The 18,663-nt window shown below is 49.5% G+C and overlaps 2 protein-coding genes across 2 annotated transcripts in view; one reads left to right on the top strand and one right to left on the bottom strand.

Annotated features, from left to right (window-relative positions):
* Positions 1-2,543, top strand: part of GAREML (GRB2 associated, regulator of MAPK1-like) — a 13,738-nt gene extending 11,195 nt beyond the window's left edge. Inside the window, exons 5-7 of the mRNA XM_006880707.1 lie at positions 21-260; positions 988-1,157; positions 1,511-2,543. Of these exons, the coding sequence (XP_006880769.1) occupies positions 21-260; positions 988-1,157; positions 1,511-2,543 (1,443 nt within the window). The remainder of the gene's footprint in view (positions 1-20; positions 261-987; positions 1,158-1,510) is intronic.
* A 3,127-nt stretch (positions 2,544-5,670) lies between these two features.
* HADHA (hydroxyacyl-CoA dehydrogenase/3-ketoacyl-CoA thiolase/enoyl-CoA hydratase (trifunctional protein), alpha subunit) overlaps positions 5,671-18,663 on the bottom strand; it is a 54,458-nt gene continuing 41,465 nt past the window's right edge. The window contains exons 14-22 of the mRNA XM_006880706.1: positions 17,992-18,126; positions 15,140-15,311; positions 11,522-11,608; positions 9,189-9,329; positions 8,534-8,602; positions 7,594-7,789; positions 6,618-6,741; positions 5,904-6,049; positions 5,671-5,816 (exon numbers count right to left, since the gene is read on the bottom strand). Coding sequence (XP_006880768.1) covers positions 5,671-5,816; positions 5,904-6,049; positions 6,618-6,741; positions 7,594-7,789; positions 8,534-8,602; positions 9,189-9,329; positions 11,522-11,608; positions 15,140-15,311; positions 17,992-18,126 — 1,216 coding nt within the window. The remainder of the gene's footprint in view (positions 5,817-5,903; positions 6,050-6,617; positions 6,742-7,593; positions 7,790-8,533; positions 8,603-9,188; positions 9,330-11,521; positions 11,609-15,139; positions 15,312-17,991; positions 18,127-18,663) is intronic.

The following is an 18,663-nucleotide window of genomic DNA, read 5'->3' as shown; positions in this document are numbered from 1 at the left end:
CCGCCCTGCTCGGCCCGCAGCCGCCCGCCGGCGACGGCGACCAGGAGTACGTGAGCCCCGACTGGGCGGCGCCCGAGCCCACCGCGCAGCCGCCCGAGATCCCCTACGAGGAGCTGTGGACGCACCAGGCCACCGAGAGCCTCGCCGAGGGCAGAGCCAGGCCGCCCTCGGGCACCGACCTCATCTCCTTCGGGGCCGCGGGGACACCTCGCCTGGAGTCTGAAGCGCCACCGCCTCCTGTCCCACCCAAATCCGAGGCGGTGAGTAGACGCGATTGAGGTGCCAGGTGAAGCCAGGGAGCTGACCTCGTGACTTTTCATACTTTTTATGGGGCCAGCTTTGATAGATCATCCTCCAACCCCATGTAGGGAACGACCAGGAGCATTTGTGATCAAGGACGCCTGGAACAGTAGTAGCACTGGAGTTGTGCAACAAAGATGCCAAGTAGAATTTGCTTTCTCTCATCCTCAGAGAATTTAGGCTGAACCGAGAATAGTGTTCCCCAGAAGGTTCTAACGGAACAGGAATTCTATAAGTTAGCTGTCCAGTGAAAAGGTGGTTCCTTGGTGAGATAAGTTCAGAAAATGTTAGGTTACCTAATCGTCCCATGTCACTTTGAAGTCACAGAAGATTGTTATGTATTTCAAGAAGATCTGTGCAAGGTAAACCGGTTTATGCTTGTTAAATACAGTTTCTCCACACTTACAGAACATTTCCCTCTGCCACTTAACACCTGTGACCCCCTGAAGCCCACCTTGAGGCTCTTCGACATACAAGGAAAGGTCCACATTGTAGATATTTTCTTACTCTTTCTGTCTCTGTAACACTTATTTCCACTTCTTTCCTTTTCCTTGTGGCAAAAACACATGCAGTGGTCTGGCTGAATTTGCTGTATTCTTCTTCCATTCACGATTAATTTTCAAAGGCTCAGGGTTGGGGCCAGGGCCCCTGGCCTCTTCGTTGATCCTGTCTGCTCTCTGCTTGCAGGTGAAGGAGGAATGTCGTCTGCTCAACGCCCCGCCTGTCCCTCCCAGGGGTGGCAATGGCAGCGGCCGGCTCTCCAGCAGCCCCCCTGTGCCCCCACGCTTTCCCAAGCTGCAGCCTGTCCACTCACCCACCTCCAGCCTCTCCTACTACTCTTCTGGCCTTCAGGATGGGTGAGTCCATGTCTTCTGATGGTCCTGGATCTTCACGGGATGTATTGAGGTGGGGGGCATGGCTGAGGGCAGTGCTGAGGAAGAGGAGGTCTTCAAGCCCAGAATGTGAGAGGGTGAGGGTGCAGTAGTCAGGGGAGAGGGGCTCATTCCTTCTAAACAATGATGAGCATTGATGGGGTTCCTAGAGGCTCTCGGGCCTTGGGGGCTGCTGGGCTATGGGCCAGTGATGCTGGTCAGCTGTGGCCTGCATGGCCTGACGGAGCAGTGGTTTGCTTTGTTCTCACATGCCTGTCCCTTTCCCGCATGCTCTGGGCTGACCTTCCGTCTGTCTGTGTGTCTGTCTGTGCCCACAGGGCAGGCTCCCGCAGTGGCAGTGGCTCCCCGTCCCCGGATGCTTACTCCCTCTACTGCTACCCTTGCACCTGGGGGGACTGCAAGGTGGGCGACTCCTCGAGCCGCCCCACCCCGGGACCCCCGCCTTCAACCACACAGCCCAGCCAGGCCTCCAGGGCCCACCCTGAGCCCCTGAGCAGCCGAGCCACCTCTGCCTCGGGAGCTGACACCCCTGTTAAAACCTACCACAGCTGCCCGCCTCTGCTCAAGCCTTCGCACCCTCAGAAACGCTTTGCTCCATTTGGAGCGCTCAACCCCTTCTCTGGGCCTGCCTACCCCGCAGGTCCCCCAGGGGCCCCCTCTTCTGGGCCCACCAGCACCTCAGGTGCCCTGGCTACCTCCAGTCCTGCTTATTCTCCAGGCTCAGCCTCTCCAGGCCAGGCCTATTCAGCTGCTCCCCCGTCCTCCTGCCCTACTACTTCCTCTTCCTCCTCCTCTGAATGGCAGGAACCAGCCCTGGAGCCCTTTGATCCCTTTGAGCTGGGACAGAGTGCTTCTCCGGAGCCCGAGCTACTGCGCTATCAGGAGCCCAGAGCTGTGGGGGGACCTGGGTCTGCACCCCGTCTTTCACCCCTCGGACCCCCTAAGACCTTTGACCCTGAAGGTCTGGTGCTGAGACAGGTCCCCACCCCACTGTCACCCGCTGCCCTGCAGGGGCCCGAGGCAGGTGGGACACGAATCTTTCTCACCCAGGGGCGCCTTGAAGGGCCTCCTGCCAGCCCCCGGGATGGCACTTCAGGCTGGGGAAGCCGGGACCCTTCCTCCTGGCAGCCTCCTGCGGACCTGTCTGCACTCTCTCTGGAGGAAGTGTCTCGCAGTCTGCGCTTCATTGGGCTCTCGGAAGACGTGGTGAGCTTCTTTGCCCGGGAACGCATTGATGGCAGCATCTTTGTGCAGCTTAGTGAGGACATCCTGGCAGACGACTTCCACCTCACCAAGCTGCAGGTCAAGAAGATCATGCAGTTCATCAAAGGCTGGCGGCCCAAGATCTGAACTGCCCAGCTGATAGCTGTACAACAGGAATGCTGACGTGGAGGCCCTGGGGAGCAGCTGGGGCTTGCTGGGGAGGGGTCTCACTGAGTGGCCAGCGGTCCAGCCTCCGGGGAGAATCTGCGCCAAGACTGGAGGCTGCTCAGCAGCCATGCCGAGTGAATTCAGGGAGACACACTTGGGGATGTGGTACTCTGAGATCAGACTCCGTGCCCGGGACATCCTGGCTCCTGAGCATGCCGAGTGTATGGGGAGGGGCTGCAGTTCCACTGGGGATGGTTCAAACGGGCCTTCCCTTCACGCTCTGCTTCAGGACTTGACAGACTCCTTAAGCTTGTAGGTTCAGATTCAAGACAAGGAAAGAAAGATGGTCCATAATTTAAGCACAGATTCCCTAAGTGCCCCTTCTCCTTTGTGCTCTGTGGGCTTTGGCCTGAATTGCCCCAGAATCAGAGCTAGTGCTGCACTGTCTGTATCCTAGGGTTGCCCATCGCATGCCCTGAGCCTCCTTGACTTAGGTTCCTGGCCCCGAGCACAGGAGGATCAAGCACAGATGCCAGCCCAGCACCTGAGAGGCTCTGTCTTTGGGTTTTGGTCTGTGGGTGATGATTTTGGAAAAAGAACAGTTCTGCCCTTGGCCTACTTTACCTGGTTAGGGAGACAGGTGCTCCCAGATGTCTCAAGTGCCCTGGCTCCTGCCCTGAGCTCTGAGCCACACTCTTCTTCCTCTCAGGTTGGGTTCAGTCTTTGGACTCTTGACATAAGAGAAGGTGTCTTGAAGTTGGCTGCTCCCTGATTCTGTAGGGAAGGGGTTCAACAGGGAGGAAGTTCTCTCTGCTGTTTCCTGGCCTCGTCACTGGCACGGGTGGGCATATCTGGGAGAAAGCACAGTGCCTTGAGAAGACCTCACGGGGCTCAATCCTCCTGCGCGTGTTCACATGCGTCTCGAGCCTGGTGCCTGACACCCTCCACCCCTCAACTTTATTCTAACCAGAGCCACACTATTCTCATACCTGCTCCTGTCAGGGCCCCAAGGTTCCAGCCTTCTCTTCTGCCTTACCTAGTTGACATAAGTATTTATTTCCTCAGCGTTTAGAGTAGCCAAGCCATGCTGGTACTCCCATGCCATGAGCAGGCTGTCTCAGCTGAGGGAGGGGAGCCTGGAGGTGGGGTATGCAACACAGGAGCTGAAACCCTTGGTTTTCTTGCAGATGAAATTGGTGGGTCCTCATGGGCTAGTGAAATAAATGCTAGACTGTTAATGAACGGTGTGGGTGGGGCTCTAGGTGCCCCTGCTCTTCTGTGTGGAGGACAAGCAAGTCTCCCCTCTGGCAGGGGGGGACTTTGGAATGGTGTGTCTATGCAGCCCGTTCATGTGTCCCTGGAAACTGGAAGCCCTGCCTTCTTTTCTCTCTGAACACCCCTCACCTGCCCTTACAAGAACCCTCCGGATTTCACTGTTAACACCAGAATTCACAATCATCTACTGCTGCTGAATGGAAAACTTGACTTTGGAGCCCAGTACCGCCAGCCAGGACTCCAGCCACCTTCTGGACTCTGACATTGAGACTCTCAACCCAATACTTAAGAAGCCTGAGGATCGGTTTAGGGCAGGAGGTCAGTTCACCTGCCATTGTTACTGTTGTGCCCTCAAGTTGGATCCTCCAGTGGGTTTTCAGTGCCTGTAAATTGCACGGGAAGAGACTGCCCGCCTTCCTCCCTTGGAGAGGCTGGTGGATTTGAACCACGTGCCTTTGGGTTGGCAGCACAACCCATTATCGCTAGTCCACCAAAGCACCTTCCAGAGTCATGTGAAATTGCAACTTAGAGATGACTTGGTTTTAGGGTCTGGTTTCCTAGCAACTGTGTTTATTAGAGCCACAGCCAGGCAACAGGCTTGTCAGTCCCCACAGATCCTGGGCTGAGGTTTTCTGAACTACTGTTCTGGAGTACAGGCAGCAGGGCCTGGAAATATTTTAAAGCTTTGAATTTCTGCAGTATGATGGCATAAGCTGGCATTTTTACATGCCCAGTGTGGCTCCCCCTTCCGGCTCACGAGGAACCCCAGCACTGGTTGCCCAGACCAGGCACTGTCCTTCAAACTGCCTGGAGGAACTTTCCATTCCAGTAGGGCAGGGAGGGAAGAGCTGGGGTGACAGAGTGATGGTGTGGATCAAATTAGCATTCCCTGGGCTGTTCATATGATCGTGGGGGGGGGGGGGTGAAGAAACAGAGACTTAAGGCTCATTTCCCATGCCCTGGGCAGCAAAGAGGTACAGGTTATAATGAACCTCCTCCTCTGCTTAACTCCAGCATACTCCCCAACATCCCGGTGTGCACCAGCAGTCACACCGAGATAAACAGGCAAGCTAATGCCACGAGGAAATCTAGCCTGGGCTTTTGTATCCTGGTATTACATAGCTGAAGGGCCCTGGACAACACAAAAGGTCTGTCCTGGACTACTTAATGTGGTGGGTCAACCGATCCCAGTGTGGTGTGGAGGAAAGGCCTGGCAGTCTGCTTCTGTAAAGACCAGTCAAGGACATTAGGGAGCAGGTTACACTGTAACGTGGAGTCTTCCCATGTCGGGATCTGCACTGGGTTCAAGGCAAACCTGTTCCATCCCTGCTGCTTTTGGCAGAAGTTCAGCCAAAACATTGAAACAGCCAGGTCTGAATGGCTCAGAGAGTTCCATCTTTTGCGTTTGCAGTGCCTCTTTAACGTTACTACCTAGAATTCTTAGCACATTCTTACCCCAAAAGTGTGGATCTTTATTCTAGGTTGCTTCTTAAGAGAATTTAAACAAGGAAAAAAAGGAACAGATGGGCTGAAAGATTGTTTCGTTTTTATTGTTAGTGTGTGTTTGGCTGGGTAGCTGCCCTCCTCTCTCCATCCGCCTCCTGGCTGGGAAGAGGCGGCAGAGATGCTCCAGGGTCGCTGCCTCCTTAGGCTTAGAAACCATGAGCAGAGGGCTCCACCTTCCAGCATGAAGTCCAAAACCAAATGCACAGGCTTCACGGGATGGGAGAGAGAAGGCACTTTCGTCAAAGAGCAAATATAGTGCTTGAGTTTGTTTCCCTTCTGGTAATGACGGAACTGGACAGCCAGCTTCCTGACGGGCGTGTGCTGCTCATGGGTAGAACTTCCTGCTGGGGCTGCTGGCGTGGTCAAGCAGCAGCTGGCAGGGAGTGAACTGTTTTCCATAGGTGGCCTCGTACTTCTTGAGCCGGTCCACTACCTTCTGCGCTCCATGCAGATCCACAAAGCGGAAGGGCCCTGCGTGGAGAGAAGAGACCGGGGTAAAGGGGATGAACGTGAGCTCGGAGACAGAGCAAGCTAACAGCCTAGTGTGTTAAGACCCACCTCCAAGACAAGGGGGGAAGCCGAGCCCAAAAACGGCTCCGATGTCTCCCTCAGCAGGTGTGGCCAAGATCCCTTCTTGCAGGCACATGACCGCCTCGTTCACAAATCGTGTCACCAGACGGTATTGGATGTCCTCATCGAAGGAGCTGTGGACAAGAGGAGACCTTAGGTGAGGGGAGAGTCAGAGGGTGGGGAGGGGGGAGCTGATGGTCAGGATGTGAAGGGTGGGTGTCTCTGGCAGAAGACAGCCTGGGGGCCTCCCCATTCCTTCTGTGGAGGGTTACTTGTCCTAATTAATGTACAACAACCCAGGACAGAGCTTGGCACAAAGTGTTTGTTGTTGTTATGTGCCGTCGAGTCGCCTGCGACTCATAGCGACCCTATGTGGCACAAAGTAGGTAATCATAAATGTTTATCTTTAGCAACTGGCAGTTCCTCACAAGGAAGTGGTAATAAAGGACTTAGAGGGGGCCTCGAACAGTCTGTCTAGTTGTTCTCTGGGACTTCACTGCATGGTTTGAGAGGGGCCAGGCCAGGCTTAACTCTCGCCTTCAAGCTGGCAGAGCTGAGGTGGGATGGGAGGGCTCAGAGGGACATGGTGTGTGCCATGGTCAGTCTCAGCTGGATTTTCTATTCAGGGATGGATGATCATGACAAAGTGGACCTGGGCTGCCCGAGATCATCTCCGGCCATCAGCCCACCCAAATGACTTACACATCAGACACAGGAAGCAACTTAAGACTCGCCAAAATGGGATCCATGTCAGAATTCAAATTCTTATTCTTTGAACCCTTCGCACCCTGCTCGTAGATGTAAAAGCCCTTCCCAGACTTGCGACCTAAAAGAAGCAGTAAAAGGGACAAGTTCAGATTCTCAGAGCCCTGGCCGGAGAGTTCTCTCCCGTTACAAAGCTCGAGCCTCTCTCTGTATTCCTGACTTTGTTTATCCAGCTAACTCTAGAAATTCAGTCATTGGCAGAAGAGGAAAAAAAAATGATCTTGTGTTTCCTGAAGCTTAGAAATCTGTGTATCTGGATGAGAAAGGCAGCAGCTGGGTGGATTTTAAAGTCCTGCCCATGTGTTGATTGTGCTGCTACTTTGCCAAGAGAGAAAGCCACCTCTCAGGTGGACCTCACTGTACAGCACTGAAAGGTATGACTTTTCGACACAAGGAGCCACATGGTACACAGAGCTCTGTCACAGAGCACTCCACTGCAGAACCAGAGATGTACTGAAGGCCATGGGGAGGAGAAAGTGCCTGCCGGACTTGCATGCCATAGGCCAGCTAACGGTAGATACCTGGAGCATTAGGGGGCTAGATTTTGGGTTAAAATCTGCAGGGCCAGCCCAAGAAGAGGTGCTCACAAATTAATTTCTGCAATTCTCCATGACAGTGGGCTCTACATTAAGTACTCTGTTCTGCATTAAAAGGAGCTCTGGTATCACTGTGGGTAAATGCATCCTGCTGCTAGCCAGATGGTTGGCGGTTCGGACCCACCACCTGCTCTGTTTAAGATGAGCCGGTCCATTTCTATGAAGACATACAGCCTTGGAAACCCTGTTGGTGGTTCTGTTCTGTTCTACAGCACCCTGGGGGCAGGCAGTGAAATTTTTGTTTACTCTTACAAATCTTTGGAGGCAGGTGATGGTTCAGGACCCAGTGCTAGTTATGTTTCCTGGAGGCTACTCACCCAGGAAGCCCTTGGCCACCATCTGATGCAGGAGTTCCAGGCTTCCACCTCCAAACCGTTCCCCAAAGGCTTTGCCTAGATCCTCAGCTACATGTTTGGCTACATCCACGCCAACTTCATCCACCAAGGTGGCAGCACCCACAGGGAAGCCGAAGCTTGTGGTCAGTGAATCCAGCTTCTTGGGGTCCACTCCTTCCTGAAGGGAGAGTAGAGCAGGGAGCTCAGAGGAAAGCTCCCCAAAACCTCCTCCCACGAGTTCCCTGTGCTAGCCCAGATGAAGGCAGGTGCGGAAGCCACTTCTCTGTGTGGGTGTCACCTGTGGGAAATCAGTGTTCCCTAACCTACAGCAGCTTAAGGATGTTCAGAGGGGAATCTAGTATTCATGTCTGTCTTATTTTCAATTTTGAGTCTCAAGAACAAGATTTCATGGCAGATAGGGCTGTTTCCCATGACTGAGGGAAAAATGACCTGAAGGAACACTGTGGCAGTGGTACCAGGATCCCGTGTCTGCAGACTGGGATCCCCCATTTCCTGCCAGTGAATGACCTGTAAAGCCAGAGTGCATGCATGCATCTGTGCTGCGTCTGTATCTCTGTCTGCATGTGGCAGAAGTAGATGCAACACTGGACAGATCCAGTGGGCCCTGATCGAGATGGCTCCTGTCTCAAAGGAGACACAGAACGAGCACATGCGAAGTGTGTCTGCCTTCATGCAGCAGTGAGGTCTCTGAATAGAGGGAGCAGGGTTAAAATTCTGCCCAGCTCAGAGCAGCCCAAGCCTCCTGACCTCCGCTGTTGTATGGATACCACAGAGGGCTTTCTTGGAGAGAGCCAGGGGTTAACTCTAGGAGAAGGCTTGTTCCCCATTTTGATACCCTCCATCTGGAAGAATGATTTAAGGAGTGGAAGATGCCCTAAACTGCCCAGACAGCAATACTAACCTGGAGAATGCGGATGACTTCAGACATCATGGGCGCAAGGCACCTAGTGGTGTAGAAGCCGGGTCCATCCTGCCAACAGAGAGAACGTGAGCTCACTGGGACCTCTGTTTCCACTCTCCTTTTCTCAATAGCATTTCAAAATTGAAGGCGATTTAGAATCAGTCTTAAAATTCAGCTGGGGTGGTGTTGTGTGCCATCGAGTTGGAACTCAGCAATAGCCAACCCTCCAGTGGGTATTCAGAGGCAGTAAATTGCCCAGGAGGAGCAGCTGGTGGATTCGAACTGCATGCCTCTGGGTTGGCAGTGCAGCTCCTTATCACTATGCCACCAGAGCTCCCTGAAATCAAGCTGTAGGGGAAGCCTGGGGCAGAAAAGCCTGGCTCTGACAGCACAGCTCATCACTTGATGGTCACTGGGAAGGTCTGGAGTGGCTAGCAGCCCTGCAATGGACCAGACCCTCCTTGTTCCTATCCCAAACCAGGGAGACTGAGTCTATATCACTGTCCAGACAGTGAGAACCGGGGGGAGATCCCATCAAAAGCTGGTATGTATGTCCCTGAACAGTTTTACACAGGATAGTTACACATGAGCTTGAAGGTATAAGGAGACTAAACGGGATGCTGCAAAGACCTGCCAGTGTTACACAGTTCCTGACCTTGACCACGACGATGACCTTTCCCTGCTTGAGGCCAACTGCCACGGCCGAAGCCACCGTGTCCTTGGAGGTTTTCTCAGTTGTGACAATCTCCAGCAGCTGCATCTTGTCCACAGGAGAAAAGTAGTGCATACCAATCACCTGGAGGGGGCGAAAGGCCGCCAGTCAGGAGTGGGAGGGAGGGGATGAAAAGCAGGGAAAATGCTGGAGAGAAAGGTGGTGGGTGGTTAGAAGCACTGCTTGCTATTCCCTGTGGCTTGGCTCCATGGGAGGGCTGGCTGGAATCCTCTTTCATTGGCTTCTGGACCTTTTCCTTAAGGGCACTGATTTGACCAGCAACAGTGCCAAACCGCAGCAAGAGGCTGAACGAGATGGACCAGCGAAGAACGATGCTGGTGCCTCTTGTATTAATGGTGCTGACGGTTTAGGGAAGTGGTGTCACAGGGCAGTAGGGTGAAGCAGCACTTTCTCATATCAAGCTGTGCACGCTTAGCAGATTCATTATAACTTGTGATTCTCAAAGTGGGCACCACCTGGCAATGTTGGAACTACAACCTCTCCGCACCACCCTAAGCTTAGCACATCCGATTCTCTGGGGCTGGGGCCCAGCGCAGCGCTTTAGTTAATAAGCGCTCTGGGAATCTGGATGCATGCTAAATCTGAGGAACATCTCTTTTATGCTAACAGATAGTCTTCACAATAGGACTGTGGAAGAAACCGAACTCATTAATTTGTAGTTGGCCCCAGCTCCCCCACTTTAGCTATAATGTATAACTACGGGGATCTACCAGAACTATGCAGATGAGGAACAAAGACAACAAGAGGCTCACAGGAGTGGGTCAGTGTCCATGGCTGTGGCACAGGGGACTGTCACAGGGCGGCCTCTCCAAAGCCTGACCACTGACCACTATGTATACACAAATCACTCAACTTAGCAATCCCAAAGCTGCTTCTCACTCTTCAACTTTATATTAAAAATACTTACAAACACAGGACCTGACTCAATACTCTTGAAACAAAAGGAATTAGGCTCTTTGGACATATAATTTATATAAAATAAAATACACAGATCTTTTGAAAGTCCGATATCTGTGAACAACTATGTTGCTGCTGTTACGTGCCATCAAGTTGGAACCACCATCAAGTGTGGTCACCACCCCAAAGGCTCGAGCGAGCTGTGTCTGAGGCGAGCGGCTCGTCCTGAACTGTGAACTGCATGGGCCTGCGCCAGCTGTAGCACTACAAGCCCTGTGTCCCAGGAGACGCCTCCGTCTTGAGCACACGGAGACAGCTGCTCACCATGTCTGGGCTTCACTTTCTTATGGAGGACACGAGACCAGCTACTCCAGACTCCTGGAGGGTAAAACTGCAAAATGTGATGCTCCACTTCCACTTGCCAAGGAGACTGCGAGGTTAGCATCAAACCAACAGTGATGGGGCGCCTTCATGGATTCTGAAGGCTGCAGAGAGTTCGGAATGATGGGACAGGGCCCCTTTATACCGTTTTTGTGTCCCCCTCAGTGTCAGCTGCCATTCTTCCCTACGATTTCTGCCCCGTCATCACTGGGCCTCCTGCAGGCCCCACATCGCTTCTAATCGGCTATGTGCTAGGAAACTTGATTACCCTGTATTAGCAAACTTGGATAAACAGAGTAAGAACAAACGGGCTTTTGTGTTTGTAGCACACGGACGTCTTAACAATTTCTGCTGCTGAAAGGTCTTTCCTGTTTCCTGTTGGGCTCTGTTTGGTTCTGGGGAGCTGAGGCTAATTGGTATCTTCCATGGAAATGAAGTGTTTTATCTCTCCTCAAGTGATTTCACTTAATTACTCTGGTAGACACCAAAAATCCAAAGACCAATTTCTAGGCATCATTCCAAACACTCAGTGAAATTGCTCTAAACCCAGGCTGTTCCTGTCCTGGGCAGAGGGTCTGAGTGAACCCTGGTGGACACATCCCAGGGTCCTGAATATCTTGAATTCTCAGATCTTAAGGAGAAACCAAACCCATCAGCAGTCCCAGAGTCTGCTCTGTGGCAGAAGCCATCTTTGGGAGTATTTCTTCTTCTTTCAGGGCCTATCTTCCAAAGCCCACTTGTAGGATTAAGGTGGGTTTTAAAGTCGACACCTGAAAGGTAGGACACATCAGGGATACAAATCCCTTACATAACTGTACTTCCCTTACACTGGTCCTGGTATTGACTTTCTGTGCTCAGCTTATGAGAATAAACTGTAGCCCCATCCACAGCGTAACTCACACCAATCCCTTCTCCACTTGGGGCCCAAGTCTTCACTAGTAAACTATTTCAGAGTTCCTCCTCAGTGCAGAATTTACCTTTTCGGGTCGTTTGCTGACAGATGCAATTCGGTTGATGGGCAGAGCAGAAGTGTTACTGGCAAAGATGCAGTGCTCAGGAATCACCTGGAGGAAAGCATACAGGTGTCAGACAAGCCGAGGGGAAGACTCGAGTCCAGTGCAGAGCTACCGAGTGACACCCAGGCCCAGCCACCCTCTCAGCCCAGACATGCTCAGGCACAGGCTTCATTCAGCTGGCCCAGGGCTAGCTGTGTTGGGAGTACGTGGTGACCTTGTTCTATGCCCATTTCCAGGCTCCTTCTCGTTATGGCCCAGCATAAGGTCCCCTAACCCTGACCTGGGGACAACATCTCAGCAGCTGAGCAGGAGACTGTAAACAGAGACGGCTCTGAATCAAGGTTCATGCATCGGAAGACCAAGCCCAGATGTCACTGGCACTTCTTCCTTGGATCTGCTCTCAAGTCTGAAAGCTCATGATGATTTGGCATCCCCACCCTTCACCTTTGTAAAGACGAGCATGCCTCCTTTTGAACTGTTACCACAAATCCACACAAACGCATCCCATAGTTACAGCTGCAGCACATGAACACTCCTATCCGTTAGCCTCAGCCCCCAGGACAACCATTTCTAGACCTCTGAGCCTCTGTCCATGACTCCAACCTATTCAGGTTTTTCTGAAGATGCTCAATCAAGCACACGGGACGCACACGGGGCAACTGTGTGCAAATCCAGGAGAGGAAGAGCCAGGGGTGAGGATCAAGAGTCAAGATACATTTAAGGGGAGCTGTGGTGGCCTAGTGGCAAGAAACTGCAACTGCAATGCCAGAGGTTCGTGGTTCGAATCCACCAGATGCTCTGCCGGAGACAGAGGGGCAATCTCCTCCTGTACCAGTCAAATCCAATTGACGGTACACGCACAAAGAATAATAAAAAACAAAAACAAACAAACAAAACCAAAGATACATTTAACATGGTGAAGAGTGTAGAGTAAGTTCAGTCATCGTGTGGATGAAGGTAAAGAATTTCATTAAGATAACCAAAAAAAAAAAAAGGAAGAAAGAGAGAAACCAAAACCAAACTATTAGGTACATGATAGGCAAGACTCAACTTGGCAATAAACTTGACAAAGACACGGATATCACTTAGTCAAAAGTGTAATGCATTGTAGGCCAGGCAGGTTTCCTAAATGAAGAAGTGGTTGGTGTTTTTTGTATCAAAAAAATCAAACCATCGAGAAGTCAAGAGAACCCAATTCTTTTTCTTTACTGTCCAATCGTATGCAAGCTTCACCAATACCCATAGTTGTCTTATCCACCCTGGGTGGAAATAAACTTTAAAACTAGGCCCCCCCCCAAAAAAAAAAGCGTAATTCAAATTACAAATTCAAATGTTGTACACTGGTACAACATGATTGTAAGAAAGCTGAGTCTCGTTAAGAGGAACCTGTGTTTAATTTTCTGAGCAGAGCAGACCAGCATGTCTCAAGAGGGTTGGAGCCTGGCAAGTTTTCCCTCCCATCCAGATGTCTGTTTCTCCTCCTCTTTCCTGTGAATCTGTGTTACTCTGGGACTTGCTGTGACCAACAGAACACAGTGGAAGTGTCTCTGCCAGTTCCAGATGCAGCCTTAAGAGGCCTGGCTGACGGCAGTCTTGCACGGGACCCCGGCCCACACCACTTGGTGCTGAGGACCAGTTGTCTCTGCTGTGTGAGCCTTGCTGAGACTGCTGAACTGTGAGAAAATAAACAGCAGTCTCAAGCCTTTAAGCTCTGCAGTGGTCTGTCACACAGCATTAGAACGTTAACATATGACACTGAAGAAGACAGCCCAGACAGGGAACCATCTAGGATCAATGTACAGGACGTCAGAAGAACAGGCTTTGCTTAGTTCTATGGAAAGTGAAGAAAAGAAAATGTGTAGCTTCTTGAAGGACTGTTGTCTAGATCCAACTTTAAAAGGTTCTTACAAAGAAATGAGAGGCCAAGAACAATAGAAAGGTTTTACTACTCATGGGGGGATGGACCAGATGTCCTCCTTAAGGGTTTCTCACCCAGTATCCTTTGATTTTATAAGCATACATCTATCTGGTCTGGACCTCACTCTTTCCTATGCTTCCTGAATAACTACCTCAAATATCTCCTCCATCAGATGATGACTTCACTAAGTTTAAAAAAAAGAAGAAGGGGCACATTCTGTTAATAACCATGACAGACACAGCATAACATTTTTAATTGTACCATTCTCTGTAGTAATAATTACTCTACCTAAAGTGGTATCTCCTTAGACAGAACAATTATCAGGTAGAGCACTGGATTCTCTTTTATTACCTGCTAAAAATCAGTACTTGCCTTAATATCCCTCCTTCCTCCTCTGTTTCACTGGACACAAATTCGCCCCTCTGTGTGCTCCATACTCAGATAAAAACCCCTTGTTCTTCCTTTTTGCTGTTAAGCTGCCCTCCCACTGTCCCCTTTAACCTTTATGCCTCAACTGTATCTCCTCTCTTGATTTGCTCTTAGCTATGGTTCTCTTGATCTGATTCCTCCTTCCTCTCTTTTTTTGACCAGTGGCTGCTTAACTGCTAAAATGAACAGATTGTTCTCCCCTCTGAACCACCTGCTGCTGGCTTAGCAGTGTTTTCCGAGGGTCCTGGGGACCTGTTCTAAGCTTAAATGCTAACCAGTGCAGACGGGACACACCTCAATCCACCTCTTCTGAACTTTGTCCCTCAAATGAATCTAGCATTGCACTTTGCCTAAAGAAAAGACGTTGGACAATGTGACTCACAGGTGAAATTTACTCCCAATAGAGCTGCTTCCCTTCAGTTTCTAAATGTTCCCTGGGTTCAGGGTCACTAGGAGACTATGGGAGGACATCTGGGGAGCACTGCCTAATTCATTGCAGTTGACTGTTCCAAACAGTGTGTTGCCAAATTGGCTCCAGTTCATTTACACCATTTACTAACTGACATCTGTGTATCGGAGTGTAGGTTAGTTCAGGCCAATTTTACACCTGGATTACTACATTTCTACTTTTCTGGCCTCTTTCTGTACATCACTCACTCCATGTACATACATGTTCCGTTCACATCACCCGTTATCTCAAGGCTGGTCAGGGTAGGGAACATGGGATCAGGGCCCCGGGTTGCATTTCCAGAGTGAGCATCTGATTCCTGTCTGATGAAGCAGCTTTTCCTCAACTTCCTTTTCTGCACAAACTTGAGAAAGTTTTAGCTATGGTGTACAGCCAGTAAATCTCAAGGCACCTTGCTATCCACTCCATGACATTATATCTGAATGCTTGAGTAACTAAACTCCCCTAAGAATAAGGCCACGAACGCCATGTTCCTTGCTCTTCCTCTTGGGACTCAGGTATGACCTTTGAAGCACTTGCTGAGTGCATGGGCTCACAGAGGGTTCTATTTGGAAACAAATATTTGTATGAAAAGAGCCTTGAGTTTCCTATTCCTTAAAATCATGAGGTTATACAATTTGATGGGGGGTGTGAGGGAAATTGAAATAATTTGTTCTTGAGAACAATGTATTTGAATTTGGTAAATATATTAGTAAAGAAAAAAAAATCCCTTGGTGTCTTCTACTCACTACCCTTGGATTCTAGTAGAGAGGCCCTCACTTACCGTTTCCACTTCCTTGAGCACTTTGTGCTTAAGATTAAGGTCCTCGAAAACAGCTTCAATCACCATGTCAGCCTTTTCAAATCCCTGATAATCAAGCTGGCCAGTCAGGTTGCTGAAAATGTGGTCTCTTTCAAATGATGTTATCGACTTCTTCTTCACTTTATCATTCAATCTAGAAAAGAATCCCACGTTCTGAGCCAGAGGAAAAGGATAGGAACCTACCATCTACTGAGTGTGCACAAAGCAGGTGGAACACTGTGTGTTTTCTTCAATTCTGTGGGGTAGCTATTATATTATCCCCATTTTGAGAGAGCTGACTTGCTCATGAGAGCTCTGGTTGTCTAGTGACAAAGAGCTGTGCTGCCAACCCAAAGGCACGCAGTTTGAATCCACCAGATGTACTGCCAGAAAAAGATGGGTAACCTTCTCCCATGTGATTTAATGCCTCTGAAAACTCACCGAGGTTCAGGAAGACTCGTAGGCAGACAGCTATTCTGCAAGGGCCGTGGACTACAAATTCAGGCTGCCCTCCAGGTCCACTACCAGATTCCTCCAAATGCCCAAGTAACACACACTGCTTAACTAGTCTAACAGTTACACTTGCCAGGAGGAAGAAACAACACCAATACTAAATGATAAAACCAAAGAGTAGCTCTGGTAACCATCTACAATATGGTGTCAACATGTGTCCTAGACCACATGGTGTTGTATTTGCATGTGCTGTTATTTTATCAGTGTAATCTCCTAGAGGACAGATCCCAAACATAGTTTCTGACAGTCTCAATCCACTTTCTACTCAGCACCTAGTAACAAATGGTATTGATTACATAAAATATTTACTTAAGGTTTCTTTCCCCTAGGGACCTACTTTGACATGTGACGGATTATGTTTTAGTACCAAGGAAAACAGGCTCGCTTAGGTCTCAAGCTTAGCACACTTTCAGAATGAGTGAATGACTTTGAGTGAAGAGTAAAGCTAAGCTCCATTTGTGAATCTCTTTAACCAGAAGAAAAAGGGAAAAAATGCTAGCTAAATGGAAATCCCCTCCCCAAAAAAAACCCCAAAACACATTCAACCAAAGTCTTTAAAGATATGTGTTCAAAGATCTTTGTTTCTGAGGCCAATGTTAGTAGGCAGCAAGGAAGACAGACCTGTCAGAGTTTAACAAAACAGTAGTTGCTCTAATTCTAATGTCAAATGAAACATCTTCGGAAGAGGACAAGGAACATGTTTACATCTCAAATCAACAGTGTGGTGAGAGGGTACTCGGAGGGATGCTGCTTTTGGGGCATAAAGGGAGACCTGGCACAGCTGTACCCAAAGGAGACCAAAGGGCTTTTCAAGAGTAGAAAGTTCCCATTTTGGTGACTTGTAAAATGCCGTTTTGAGGTGCATGATGCTAGCCTCCAAATGACGCTATTATTTAAAACATGCCATTTTGGGGGGGACAGAACTGTTGACCACAACTCCTTCCTGCAGAAAAGGGATAACAACATACTTAAGCTCTGTAATCCATTTAAAATGCAAAAAAATAGCTCACTCAGCTAAAAAAATCACATGCAAGACAGACTAAGTGCAGCCAGCCTGTCCATTATATCTGAGTAGAGTTATGATGAAACCAATTCCCAGTTTGCCCAAGCTGCTGCTCCATTTCCTTCCCCTCTGCAAAATAGTCTGTGTGGGTGTGAGTGTGTGTACGAGGGGGGGAGAATGCAAGTACACGTGTGTGTGTGTGTGTACTGGCAGGGAGGAGGGGGTGGATACCCACTCTCTATTCATTCATTCAAAGGTAAGATGGAGACACAGGCTGTTAGGTCTCAGGGACGGCAGAGCCAAATCAGTCACCTGCTTCTCTACAGGAAGGCTAGTCAAGAAATACAAGCTTTAAGAGTTCTGATCCAAGCCCCAGCTCTATGTTGCTGTTCCTTCACATCTCTGTTTTTCAGCAGCATCACAACCATACTGTTTCCGTGTTCCATGATGGTATAGCAGTCACACAGGGCCAGTATCAAAACTCACAAACCTGAGAATATCTAATCTGACAGGAAAGCATAAGGTAAATGACATTTATAAATGTCCAACAGATCCAGGATGGACCAGTTCTTGGAGACAGATTATCATTCTTAGAAGGGTGGAGGGACAGTGTAGGAGAGGAAGACCCTGGTTGAGATGGAATGGCACAGTGACTGGGGTCATGAGGGTAGGTGTGTCGGAGACAGTGAAACCGGCTCAGGACAGGACAGGGTTCAGAGATGTTGTGCACAGGATTATTATTTGACGGCAAATAACAACCATCACCAACAATAGATCCATGTGGAAAGACTACACAGATGTTAACAGTCAACAACACTTGGGAAAAAACAGGTGAAAGAAAGAATTAATGCTTATAAAATCCAAAGGAAATGTGGATGGATACAGAGTATCTAATGATTACTGTTGTTAGATGCCATCAAGTCGGCCCACGACTCATAGTGACTCTACCCACAGCAGACTTGAACCCTGCCCTCTCTGCGCCAGTCTCACCACACCTGTGCCACTGTGCTCATCCAACTTGCTGAGGGTCTTCCCCTCGCTCACTGACCCTTCACCCTTCAAGCATGATATCCTCTTCCAATGACTGGCCTCTCCTAACGACATGCTCAAAGAATGCAAGGCGGGGTTCATCGTCCTTCCCTCCTATAGCAGTTGGTGGATTTGAACCGCATGCATCTGAGTTGGCAATGCAACTTTCTACCATGAAGCCACCAGAGCTCCCTTAACGATTATTAGGTTGAGGAAAAAGGAGCCAGTGAGGAAGGGAAAGACCATTCTCACTCCTGGCAGAGGAGGACAAGATAGAGAACACCCTTACCCCTTGAACACCTGTTGCTGTCCTCGGCCGAGCCCAGCCACTGTAGCGTCTTTAAGTATAGTCTTCAGTCCTTTATCCACAGAGACCTGGGCAATGCCAGCTCCCATCAGCCCTGCGCCAAGAACTGCCACATGCCTGAAAGGAAAGGACACAAAGACTTTTGACAAGCAATTCTTCTTTTCAGTAAAAGTAAGAGATTGCCCAAGATACCATGCATAGACAGAGTGCATCCAGCAAGGCAAGTACAACAGGCACAAAAAGAAGGCATTTCTATCTGTAAAAACATGCACCGGTAATGAACTGATGAGTATAAAAATCCATTAGATGTAAAAGAACTGGTATGTGCAAGAAGAGAGAAGGATATTGATCTCAGATCACACCTGGAGATTACCCAATTTATCTGGGTAGGTTAAAACAAAACCACTCAGTTTATCAAATCAATGGGAGCATTTTTGTTGTCCAGTGTTGCTGGCTTATCTTCTAATTACTTGTGAGTGATTTTACAATCTCCATCACTTCTATCTCTTCTGAAACTGGCCTCTGTTTCTCCCATCCTCTCAGTCGTCAGCCTAACCTGGGCTCTAGTCACCCCTTCTCCGGATTGTTTGGGAAGTTTCCTGAATGGACACTTGCGACAGCCTGCCTACTTCCACATATATGCACATTCTCTTT

Source organism: Elephantulus edwardii, unplaced genomic scaffold, assembly GCF_000299155.1.
Source record: "Elephantulus edwardii isolate Elephantulus edwardi_28Jun2011 unplaced genomic scaffold, EleEdw1.0 scaffold00009, whole genome shotgun sequence".
NCBI lineage: Eukaryota > Metazoa > Chordata > Mammalia > Macroscelidea > Macroscelididae > Elephantulus > Elephantulus edwardii.
This window is presented reverse-complemented; position numbering and strand designations above follow the sequence as displayed.